Consider the following 13,163-nt stretch of genomic DNA (forward strand, 5'->3'; position numbering starts at 1 on the left):
CTCAGTATAACCGGAGCGATATCCATAAATGTTTGATTTATCTAAATTTGGGTATATATAATTGTTAAAATAATATTATGTCATTTAATAGTCAACTCATTAAACTCACATTCTATAAATATGTATGAAGTGAATTCATTGTCCAAATTTTACTTTTAAAACAAATGTATTTTCCCCCGATCTGGTCTGTTTTTTTTCCCCTTTCTTTTAAATAGTTAAGTATATACAGTTAATATAAATGTTTTTGTTTGAAGATTGACAAGTCAATAATTTAATTTCTAAGATATTAAGAAAAAAAAAGGAAATAGTATCTGAATTCAAATATTACAATTAATGTCTCGTTAATTTTATTTTGAATATAGATTAAACATGGATTTTTTTTACTCGATTAAACATGGATTCTGATTGAGTAAATTTACCTTATTTATTTTGACCAAATACTCGAGAGGAGATTGATTACAATTTAATTATGCATAAATGAGGAACATTCAAAGATGCGTATTTTGAAAATTGAATATTACTTCCTTTTACATTAAAAGAAAACTAATAAATAAGATTCAGGAAATAAATAAATAAATAATCATATTTTTATTGTAGTGATTTAAAATTGATACATAATTAAAAATTCTCAATTTTAGATTTCATTGGCAGAAAAATTCTAACATGCTAGGATTATAAATTGTTAGGGCAAGAACTGAGAGAAAGGGCAGGATAGCAGACAGGAACAAAAAGAAGAGCATTCAACTGGACTCTTGAACTCTGAATTCTTGATGGTGGCCCACTGTTCAAGTTTTTTTTTTTACTAGTTCTTTCAATTTGTTAACCCCCTTGAGATGTTTTCATGATAATACAAGTAAATTACACTATTCTTCGATGTACGTTGACAAAAATCTGATAACTATTGGAATTTGTCTATTATAACCGTTTTTCAGAAGTAAAAAGGGCTGTTTGAAAAAATAATAATATTTTGGGGCACTTGCTATATCCATCCCATCCCTTCCCTTTCTTCTTTTTAAACTTAAATCACTTAAATAATCTTCTTATTTCATATCTTCTTCTTTCCCACACGATCACACACTCAATAATGCACTCCTTCCATGTCAACAAACCATTTCCCCAATAGTGCACTCCTTCCATATCAACAAAAGATTTCCCCTCATTAGAATCCTTTATCTCTTTCCCTTATTATTCCAATTCAATATCTTGTTTTGGTTTTCCTTTCTTCCTCACTTTCTTGGTTTTGTTGATATGATAGCCTTGTTCTTTTGCCACAAACTAGAAAAAATGCTCACAAGATTTAGATCTCCATACATAGTTTACACATATTATGTAATTTGGTTACATGGTTAAGAGGTGGGGTATAGACACATTATAATGTTTTCATTGTGTGCCACTTTACGAGATGATTGTCTTTTTGGAATATTTGCAAAGCATTTTTTTTCATTGAATTTTGAAAAGCACCCTTTTAAATTTGTTTGACTTCCAAAAAGTAGTTTTCATAATACAAAAATTTAAACAATATTTTAAAAAGTACTTTCTAGAATTTATTGTTATGTATTTTGGAAAGTACTTTCCAGAATGATATTTAAACTTTTATATTCTAGAAAGTATTTTTTGAAATAAAAAAGTTTAAACATCATTCCAGAATGCATTTTTCATATAAAGAGCATGGGTGATGTGGAGTGTACTTAGAAAAAATGAGAGTGGTTGTAGCAAAATCCTATTTTGAGACATTAACTGAAATTTGGGCTTTTTGTTTTTATAAGAAAAAGGCGTTCTTAGAAAAACTTGTATGGATTTATAAACGGGCAGACACCAGCTGAGACGGGTCGGGTTGGGGATAAAAGGAGCATGGTTGGGATGGTGAAGTCTGAAGGCAGAAAGGGATTGAAATTGAAGAGTGTTGTGGGGGGGGTGGCCCCAGTAACTCGGAACAGACTCTGGCGTCGCACGTGTTGATGGCCAACCTAGGAACTAAATTCAATCCATTCCTAAGAAATCAATCTGCCAAATAAACAACCAAAAACGTTTCCTCTTCTCTTCTCATTCTCATCCTCAATTGCGCTTTCAACAACTAATACAAACGCATACCCTCCTCACTTATAGTTTCTTTCAACACAACAACGCTCGCTCGCTGGCACCACCACCAGAACCGTAACACACAACATTCTAGAATACTCCTTTCAAGCTTTAGCCGCAGCTAGGGTTTCCATTGCACTCTCCTTCACAGGTTCTCATTCTCTTCCCTCTCAATTCTCTTCTCTTAATTCCTTTCCTTCCCTTTCTCCTTTTTCCTATAATGTGTGCGCGTTTTGATTGTTACACGCTGCTTATTCAGTTTTCCTTTCGATGTTTTCCGTTTTTATACAACTCAGTTTGGATAATGTTTTTCTTTTAGGGTTTTTCTATATCTTATGTCAACCTTCCTTTTTAGGGTTTTGGATATTGTCCCCCCCCCCCCCCCCCCCCTTTTAATTAAAAAATTATTAGCTACCGGTTGGTGAAAAAAAAAGGATTCGAATTTCGGTTATGTACTTTCTGGGTTCGGACTGGATTTTTCTTAATCATTAATTTCTGCGTTGTTTATTTAATTTTACTTGCATTTTGTGTGCGGGATTCTGATTTTATTTCTGAATTGGGCGTTTCAGGGATTGAGTAACATCTGTTCATTGATCGTGATTGGAAGGTTACAATTCGGTCTATTTGATGGTTGAAACTTCGTGCCAGCCGTTGAAGTGACTGGTAATCTTATTTATATTTTACTTTTTCTTTTCAATGCTCAACATAGGACTTAATATATCCAATTCCAATGCCTTTATCTGTCCCCAGTTTGTTAAGTAATAACTGTTAGGTTTGCTTAATCTGTTGAAAAGTTTGCAGAGACGAAGTGAAGTTTTTTATTCTGAAAATTTGAATACAGTGTACTTCATGTTTTGTGATTTACTATAATGGTAAATCTTTAAATTGATGTTGTGTATTAACTTAGGAAGTGATAAATGTGCCTATGACCAGTCAAAAGAAAGTGTGGCTATGAATCTTAATTTTTTTTTAAGAGCATTAGCTTTGTTTGTGAAGTCTACTCTAGACTAAGAAGAGTTATAAACTGTGAAACTTGCTTTCAATTTCTTCTGTTGTGTATTCCAGTGGTGTTTCAGGTGACAGTTTATTCTAGCACAAGCTTGTGCCTGTCAAGTCGGTCCTTAGGATGAAAAATGTTGCCGATATTTTTTCTTGAGATAATTAAAAATTATAATAATTAGGGTAATCGATAAGAAGTGAGTCCATTGTAAATTATAATAAGTTGTTAATTAGAATTAAGAGTTTGCTGTCTGGCCACTGGTCAGCTGTAAATTTTGATCTTGTCTTTATCTATATATAAATTCATTCTTTCCTATATTTCTACAAATGGCCATTTTCTATTTGTAATTTATTATTTGTATTTGAATTAGCAGTTACCACACTCTTACATTTCCTTGGCAAAACAGGTTTGGAAGTCATCCAATTCCAAACTGCCATGTATCATGTATTCATTAAATATTTTAGTAAACAAAATTACACTAGTCAATTTATCATAGAACGTGGTTTTCTCTTGAAGTAATTGCTATATTGTTGGTGGCAACCTACTGCTTTAACTTAGTTGTTGTCTTGGCAAATCTGCCTGCATGTGTAGATGCTAATTAATAAATAAAAACGGAATTGAAGTCATGTGATTGTTAAACCATGGATGGAGGGAGTTGATGAGTTGTGTGTTTGATCTAAACACCAGAACCTTCATTTTCATTTTAATTTTGTGGCTCTGAAGTCTGAATCTCGATCTCTCTAAATATGGCACTTACTTCACATAGTTTTCTATTATTCTGAGCGAAGTGTCAAACAGTATTATCTGTTGGCCATAATAATGGTTTTCATTTTTTAATCCAGATCAATCCTAAAGAGGTCATTATTCTCCAATCTTTGTTTTTTAGTAGGAAAAAATTTAGGGTCAGTGGTGGCTGCCCTGTCTTAGGGCATGTTTGGATTGGAGGTAGATGATAGAATGCAGAGACATGGAGTGGAAGGGGAAGTTGTTCCATTGTTTGGTTTAAAAAATTGGAATGAAATATAATGGAAAATGATGGATCATGATTCATTTCATTCCATTGTTTAACCCCAATTTTGTTCCCTCCAAATCTGGGGTGTACTTGATGGAACAAATTTTGTAGATTCTGAAATAACTATTTTATATTTGTAAATTTTATCCTAATCATTAGATTTTCGAAGATAATCTATTTAAAATAAGGATAATATATGAATTAAAAAGTTATAACTCATTCTGTTTCCCTCCTTTCTCAAACAATAGAATGAAATCTGTGCTGCTCGATTATAAAATATCCAAACAAAGGAACGACATTCCAGTCCATCCCATTCCATTATATTCCATTCTCTACCAGACTACCACCAATCCAAACATAGCCTTAGGGTCCAGGCTGAGAAGTGGGCAGGCCTCTAAGCTTCCGGAGGTATTTACAAATAACAACAATTGTGGACCCTAGCATGATTTGAAACCTTGCCAGCTAAGTTGACACTGTTTCCGCTCACAGGTTGTGCCAACCAATGGCTATTATTCCTCTATTTGAATTTTCATGTTTTCTCGACTTTCTGTTACTTGTTCCTATGATATTCAATTGGAGATTTTAATTAATGGTCTTTTATAAACACATCAGTTATGATATACCCTATGTTCTGCAAAACTGTCGTTTCATTTATTCACGGTAACAGTGATCTAAAACTTGTCAAATCCACTATCAATAGTGGTTCAGTTAAAAAATTAGACTTTAAGACTGAAAAAGTCAGGTGCATTTATTATTTTATTGATTTTGCAGTGCCTGTTCGTGAACTGTTTTTTTTTTTTCCAGAAATTCTATTGAAATTCTCTATGGGAAGGACAGTTCTGGCACGCCAAAAGGATGGCCTTGATGCTCTGAGAAAGATTATGTAAAGCAGTATGACTCTTGAAGATTTCTTTACCTTGTCTGAGATGAAAGATGGGCTCACAGCACCTTCTCGGGTGCAGGAGCTGGTCTCTGTGATGCAAAAGGAGAAAGATAGTGAGGTTAAAAATGCTGCTGATGTGACAAGGCAGTGGGCTGCTGTTGCAAGCACTATTGCTGCTACAGAGAATAAAGATTGCCTTGATCTTTTTATTCAATTAGATGGACTTTGCTTCATTAATAGATGGTTAAAGGATGCCCAAGATTTTGGGGTTGATGCAAACGACAGCTTCGTTGAAGAATCAATCACTGCAATGTTACGTGCAGTTGAAAAGCTGCATATAGACAGTGAGAAGTCAATGTCTTCAGGAATTCGCATCACTGTAAGTAATCTTCTTGGCCATCATAGTGCTAGGGTTCAGGATAGAGCAAGAACGTTGTTTGACAGCTGGAAGGGAGTTGGAAATGGTGATACTGAATCTCATGATGTGGAACTTGCTAAGGTTGACAATTCAAGTGACAAGATTGTCAGGGAGGAAACACAGCCATCTGCTGCAAATGAAGCTGGCAATGATAATGATCCTGCATCAGGACTAATTGGAAGTGAGAAATCTCTGTTGAAAAGCTCGGATAATTTACCGGTACATAGTTCTGATAATGTGCTCCAGTTATCTGCCAGTGTGGAATGTATTGACATCAAAGTGGGATCGGAAAACCATGTTGCTGGTGTTCCATCTTCTGCTCAAGAAGTTGCTCCCGCTCATGAAGGATTGCCTATATGCACTACAGGTGAGACCACTTCGGCTGGAACCTGTAACTTTCCCATTCCAAATCAAAGCAGTTTTGAAGGACAGTCAGATGTGGTACAGTTAAGTGACTTAGCTAAAGTGGAAAAGCAGGAGCAAAACATTAATGACCCTCCAGAAAAATTAGGAGCACCAGAGATCTGTTCTGTGTCCTCTAATAAGCCAGAGTCTGAGCCTGTTTCCATGGTTGCTTGCGAAGCAAAAGCACCAGAGTCTGTGAAAAACCCAGCTTTAGAGCAAAATGTTGAACACAATGAGGATGATGTTTGTCGTAATTTAACTAATTCTGCTAGTATGAGGACACCTGCATCTGATAGGAGTGGGGAAGATGATGTAACTAGCATTACACAAGTTTTTAAAGCTACAGAAAATGATAATGATTGTTGTTCTAATGCATTGCAGGGCGCATCAGTCAGTGACAGTAACTTGGGAAAGACTGAGGTGTTAGACGTGTCTGTCTTTGGAACAGAATATGTCACAGCATCAAAGGAAGGCAAGGGCCATGAAGAAGATACATCAATTGGTTCTGATTCTAGTAAACCCGGAATAGATTTCAGAAGCTCTAACATAATTGACAAGAGAGGTTCTGACAATGAACTTGACTGTGGCATTGTGGATGCTTTAGAATTTGCTCGAAAAATTGCTCAGGAAGTTAATAGAGAAGTCAGCTGTTCTTCAGAAAAAGTCTCAGAACACAGAATCAGGCAACCATGCAGTCCAGATTCTGTAAGAAAAGAGGACGAGCTCACTCCTGTCCCACCCAAGGAGGTTTCCTCCAGACAAAGCCATGCTACTGAGGCATGTTCAATGGAGGGGCATGTGAGTATTTTAGACAACAATGAGGCTGAGCCGGAATGCAGACCCTATGTGGTGTCCTTAGAGGTGACTGAAAAAGCTCAAGATTCAGGAGGTAATTCAGAGAAACGACTCTGCGGCTTTGATCTCAATGAAGTTGGTGCTGATGATATGGATGTTTCTGTAAATACTATGTCTACCCCAATACCAGTTGTCTCTGCTTCAAGGCCTGCACCAACTCCTGGGTTGACTGGGGCCCCTTTGCAGTTTGAGGGAACACTTGGATGGAAAGGGTCAGCTGCCACCAGTGCCTTTCGACCTGCGTCGCCTCGTAAAAATTGTGATAATGATAGGAATCTTTCTGTTGATATGAACTTTGATACTTCCAAGCAGAGGCAGGATTGGCTTGATTTTGATCTAAATGTGGCTGAGGGTGAAGAAGGCAATGTAAAACCTACTGCTGAATCTTCAGGCAGGCCTTCTGGGCAATCGTCATTTGAATTTAGTCCTAAAAAATCAAGCAGGCTTGAATTTGATTTGAACAGTACCGGTGATGATGGTGACACCCAACCTTCAGATCAAAGAATGGAGGGACAACTCTTTCTTGGAAGAAATGGCTGTTGGAGCCCATCCCCTGCATCGTCGTCCTCATCAATGCAGCCATCTGTTAGAAACATTGATTTGAATGACAGGCCGTGCCTTCAAACCGATTTGGTAGACCAGGGCCCCATTAAGTCTGCCCATCTTATCAATGCATTTGGTTCTAAATCATCAAATGCTCCTGTTATCTCTCTTCTGGGTGCCAAGGTAGAAGTTGGTAAAAAAGAATGTGTTCCTCAAAGGTTGTCTTTGCAGAATGGCAAGGCTACTGAACCTGCAATAGAACTAACAATGTCAAGAGCAGGTAGCGTTTTAGGGATGACCCCAACAGTACCCTTCAATCATTCATCTGTTTTTGGCTATAATGGAGTGGCGTCAGCATCAGTGACACCCGCAATGTCTTTTTCATCAGCCATGTACGGATCAGGTGGCACAATTCCATACATGGTGGACTCAAGAGGAGCTCCAGTTGTCCCTCAAGTGGGTGGATCTTCATCAACTGTCCTTTCATCTTACTCTCAGCCACCAATCTTTATGAACATGGCTGGTACACAACTTGGTCTGAATGGATTTGGACCTTCACGTCCTAACTTTGACCTGAACTCTAGCTTCATGATTGAGGGTGGGAATAGAGACACATTGGCTGCAAGGCAATTTTTCTTTCCTGTTCAGGGAAGGGCTGTGGAGGAGCAAGTAAGATCCATGCCGCAACCCTCCAGTTCGGGGGTTAGTGGGAAACGAAAAGAACCAGACAGTGGTTTGGAACCCTACCCATTTATCTACAAAAATCCGCAACCTCCATGGAAGTAGCTTCTAATTTATGATTTTACCTCTCTTCTGAACTGTTCATAAACACACACCTTTCCAATTAATGCTTTATTACCCGAAATGATCCTCAACAGTAGGTCAGTGCACTGGCATCCTTTAGTAACAGAAGATCTCGAACTCAATAAATGCTGGCGGAAGATGGATGTAATATGATTCAAACGATTGATTGTTAAGGGGGGCAGAAATTGGGTTTTCTTATTGTTCTTTTTTCTTTTCTTTCGTTTGTTTATCCTTTCCTGTAGCTTTATAGAAAGGCATTACAAGCACAGAAAGTCTTGGTGCGTCTAGCTGTAATTTCTCTTTCATATGTCAAAGAAATTTATAGGCATAGTATCATGTCTCATTTTCTCGGTGGTGCTTTAGTATGTTGCCACTATTTGGCCAGTTTTCATTTTTAAGTTAATAACCTGTATAAAGAGAAGGAAGAAATCACCGACTAAGAAAGGCCTCTGTTCAAATTTTTTTTCTGCTTACACTGTTAAACATTCCCAACATTCGTGGTGTTAATCGTGTTTTACTGTTCAACTCAGGCTTTTTAATTATGGTTTCACTTAAAGCTTTTGTTTTCATTTTCAATGACATTTTTGTTACAGATTGATTAGCTTCCTCTATTTGAACTGAATCTATCCAACCCTCCGTCCTAGTTCATTAATACCACAATCAGATCATTGTATGTGTTAGTGCGTATTACAGTATTCTCAACCTTGGTGATGGCAACTGTTGATGGTGTCAGTTAATTTTGCGCCATTTTCAGGCATTGTCCAGCTAGCTTTGCATTTTCAGTAATGGTGTGTATCACCCAATTTAAATAAACAAAAGCATCAATGTCTGTGAATTGTGATCAGTTAATTTTTTGTTGTTGAATTAAAAAAACTCGTCCCATACCCGCACTTAAAGAATGAGTTCAAAATTTACATGTAATTTGCGTTTTAATCTGCTGTCCTTTTCAAGTGTCTGGGCTAGTGATTAGTGAGTTAACTACTGATGTTTAACGTCAGTGACTCGGTGATCTTTGATGATTTATTTATGGGTTTCAGACTCAAAACAATATATTTAACATTTGTATATTCAATTTAGTGCGCCACTAACACCAAGGTTTGGAAACAGGGTGAGTGAAATAGCTTGTGTTTAGCAACGTCACCGGCCTTTGAGAAAAACGTGAATGAAAGTCACTTTTAAAAAAAAATTGTTGCATTGAGTTTAGAAAAGTCTTAAGCAAACATGTGAGACTCTTCTTATTTTATGTTTTTTTAACGGCCTTAGACTCTTCCTATAAGTAACTTAACCAATGCTTTGTGAAAAAAATCATATTTTTTTTTAAGAAAAATGGATTTCACTCTTACACTAATAACCATTTATTAAACTCAACCTCCCCCCCCAAAATAAAAAATAAAAACTTTGTGCGCCTTTAAGTCATTGGCTTGCACCTTGTTGTCATGCTACTGTTGCCTCTGGTTTAGTGCGTCTTCTTTGATCCTCTGCTAATTTTGTTGTTGCCTGATGGAGATGCTTGTGTTGGAGAGTGATTCTTCTTATTCATACGATGAAAAATATAGCTATATTTATTTTTTAACTTTTCATGTCGCGAGAAAAAATTAATCAACCAAAACGAACCAACTAAAATTGATTCAGTTGATTAGTTTCATATTGAGTGTGTTTCAGTGTTTGGATGAAAATTTATAAAATTAATTTTCAATTAAATTAATTTCAAAAAATAAATTTGTTTACATATTTTTATTTTAAAAATAATTCAGTAGTTAAATTCAATATAAATTATTTTATCTAATGTAAAAGTTACTTAAAAGTTATTTCAATCCTAAATTGATTTTGGATCTAAAATTAATTTCTCAACATTGAGACTTAAAATGTAGATATATATTTAAATTTATGTAAATTGGTATTTTAACCAAATTTCCACTCTAATTCAATCATATATTGAATACTCCTTTCTTCTTATTATAATTGTGGTTTTAGATTGTTTTATATAAACAAAAAAACTAATAAATAGATGAAAGAAAATGTTAATTTTACAAAATTAATTCTATCATCATTAATTTATTTATAATTATTGTTGCTCATATTATTAATATTATAAAGAATATAAATAAACAAAATTAATTAATGCTAGATTGAAAAATTAAAATAATAATTATACTAATTATTATGAAATGGAGTATTAGGTTTGAATTTTTGTTTTTATCGAAACCGTACTCATTTAGATTTTAGATTCCTTTGCATTGATTTAGATCTACATCTTAGTGTGAATTTTATACGAATTTGGTTACTTAAAGTTTATATATTGATGTATGAACTGAAAGTAACCGGGCAGCTAACTGGGACAATAAAGAGGCCATGACAGCTGACACAGTGGACTTTGTAGTCCATAGTCCATACTCTCACTAAGTGAAAAATAAATGATCCCAAAAGCGCTAAATATATGAAGGGTGCTATTGCTATACTCCTCAACCCATTCAATTCCACCTCACCACTAAAATATCCACTATCCATGTCCACATACCATTTCATTTGTACTACATCACATAAAACATAAATAAACGATAAAAGTAAAATCTTATTATTAATATTGATTTATATTATTAAATTAATAAAAAAAGAACATATATAATTATTTTAAGTTGTTTGTCACTGATAAAAATATTACTTTAAGATAAAAATATTATTTGTGTAATCCATTAGAATCAACTAAAGAGAGTTGCTCAATTATAAAGATTTATTGTTTAAAGTTGATTGAAATGAAAAAAAAAAATGAGTAATATATACACATGAATTCAATTGAAAGTAACTATTGTAAATTGGTGCAATGTGAATGCTTGTACAAGTATCATTCTGGTTGCAAAGGTCTATGCTCTATACTATTCAGTCCACCTTCATCAAACTTGTCTAGGCTAGCTTCACTGACCCACATGCCAATGCTTTCTCATTTCGTTATGAGTAATAATTAATATAAGAATATATAAATACTCTATTAGTATTTTTTTTAATCATATCATCATATTATCTTTTCGTGTCTCTAAATGTAAAATAACATCTGGAACGCAGCGAAGCCAAAGCCTAGGCGATCACCAGAAATTAAACAAAGGAACACATTTTACTCTAAACAAAAAATATCATTCATTATTGATTCAAACAAATTTCCCATGTCCATTAATTAAGCATACTGTATTACAATGTAAGCAAAAGGATATATACAAATTACAAATATCACTCCCAAATCCCAATTAGTACGAAAACACTGACTTTTGTATAACTTACAAAAAGGAGAGGTTAAGAAAATAAATTAAGACTATCTAATTTATTTATTACTATTATGAAGAAGGGTGTTATTAACGGATACTTACATGGTTGTTAAAATCGTACTTTAACGATTTTACGATTTCATCAAGGATCGGCGAGTTGAATCGGAAGTAGAATCAAAATTGGAGTAGACTCGTCCGATTTAGTGCATACTCGGACGAGTTTAGGTAGACTCACGAGTTTGCGACGAGTCTGTGGGTTTACGAAATTTTCGAACGGCGTCATTTTGAAGCTAAGTTACTCCCTTACTTGTGAGTCGTGACTCCGTGCTGTGCTGAAGCTGAGCTACTCACCGTCGTTGTTCTACTTTGAAAGCCCTCAGTCGCGATCCTCGTCATCGCTGGTCCTCTGTCCTCCGTCGTCGTCGCTGCCTCGCTGGTCCTCACTCGCGCTCCAAGCTTCGCTTCATGTCACGATGCTAAGGTATTTTCTCCTCTGAGTCCTCTCCTTTCATGACCTCACTCTGCAACTGCAAGGCTTCTCATGAGTTGTTAGATGCCTCTGATTGATTGTGCATCTTCCACTATGAGGTCTTGAGTTTTTAGTTTTTTTACTGTTGACCTAATAGTGAGCATTTTAGTGATTTTTGTGTAATTCGATTTTAATTGTGCATCTTCGTTGATTGTGTGATTCGATTTTAATTGTACATCTTTCATTGGTTGATTGTGCTCACAACACCAATGACTATCATCATTCATTTTGCTGGACATGCTGCTTCGAAAAGAATGCAGAACATGGCAAAACATCTCTAGTTTCAGCACACTTGTATTTTTATTTTACTTTGGCAATTTTGAATGACCTTTATACATGGCAGCTCAGCTCTTTTACTATAAATAAGCCAAAGTATGCAGAACATCTCTGTTTGAATAGCCGAGAGCATCATTGTAAGGAAAGAATAAGCAACTCAGCCAAAAAAAAGTAAAACTTAATACTATTTGCAAACCTTTAGCTCTTTCATATCACTTAGACTAGTACGAGGGAGACCCTTCCACATTGAATCCATTATTGTACATTGAGTTCAATTCTTATAGATACATTGAGTTCATACCCTTCCACATAGTTCAATTCTTTATGTATAATATTGTTTGCAATGGTTTTGCTATCAACATGGTTTTGCTACATTGCCCACAAGCTCGAATACTCCTTCTCCTTCAACTGGAAGGTTCTTCTTCCTTTCCTTTACTCTCTCACCTTTTTTTCATCTTTAAATTCTACTATTTATGGGTTATTTTTTTATTTAATTTTATTCTTCCTGATAATTGTCAATGGTAGTCATTTACATTTGTTGTAATGTTTTCCTACTTTTAATTTGCGCGATTCTTGCTTAATAAAAGAAAAATAGAAAGCGGTGTGCTTGTATGTTACCCTTGTTTATTATTTGGTGGAGAAATTTCATTTGTGGGAATATTTGGATTTTATGAAGAGGGAAAGAGATTAGAAGTGAAATTTAAATTTTCTTGGCTGTCAAATGCTATGGTGTTTTGCATAGTGTGCTCGTAATGTTTTAAGTCTAGTGGCAGATCATGCTCAATGGTTGTGTTAGAGGATTTTGGAACTGTTTGTAACAGAAAAGATTTGGAATGAAATGTGATGCCTCTTATTGATTCTCAATCTGATATATATACAGGTTGTTTACAAACAACTCTAACATTCCAAAATTAGTTTCCTCAATTTATGATATTTACTCCTAAACCTGGTCAGGATTTGAAACACCATTGATTGGATCAGCAAGTTCAGCCACAAGTTCATCAGCTACCTAAATATAACCACAATTCACATTGAATTTTAAAAAAATAAACTAGGAATAAGTACTACATTTGAGGAATTCAAACCAAAATTTTTGTGACAA

At 35.1% G+C, this 13,163-nt stretch overlaps 1 protein-coding gene across 1 annotated transcript; it reads left to right on the plus strand.

The window, feature by feature from the left end:
• Window positions 1-1,869: 1,869 nt before the first annotated feature.
• On the plus strand, window positions 1,870-8,342 carry LOC102669997 (uncharacterized). Its single transcript, XM_006577902.4, has 3 exons — window positions 1,870-2,230; window positions 2,649-2,742; window positions 4,896-8,342. Exon 3 carries the CDS (start codon window positions 4,985-4,987, stop codon window positions 7,979-7,981), a length of 2,997 nt encoding a protein of 998 aa, XP_006577965.1. The 5' UTR covers window positions 1,870-2,230; window positions 2,649-2,742; window positions 4,896-4,984; the 3' UTR covers window positions 7,982-8,342.
• Window positions 8,343-13,163: the final 4,821 nt, after the last annotated feature.

Source organism: Glycine max, chromosome 4 (assembly GCF_000004515.6).
Source record: "Glycine max cultivar Williams 82 chromosome 4, Glycine_max_v4.0, whole genome shotgun sequence".
In the NCBI taxonomy this organism is placed as follows: Eukaryota; Viridiplantae; Streptophyta; class Magnoliopsida; order Fabales; family Fabaceae; genus Glycine; species Glycine max.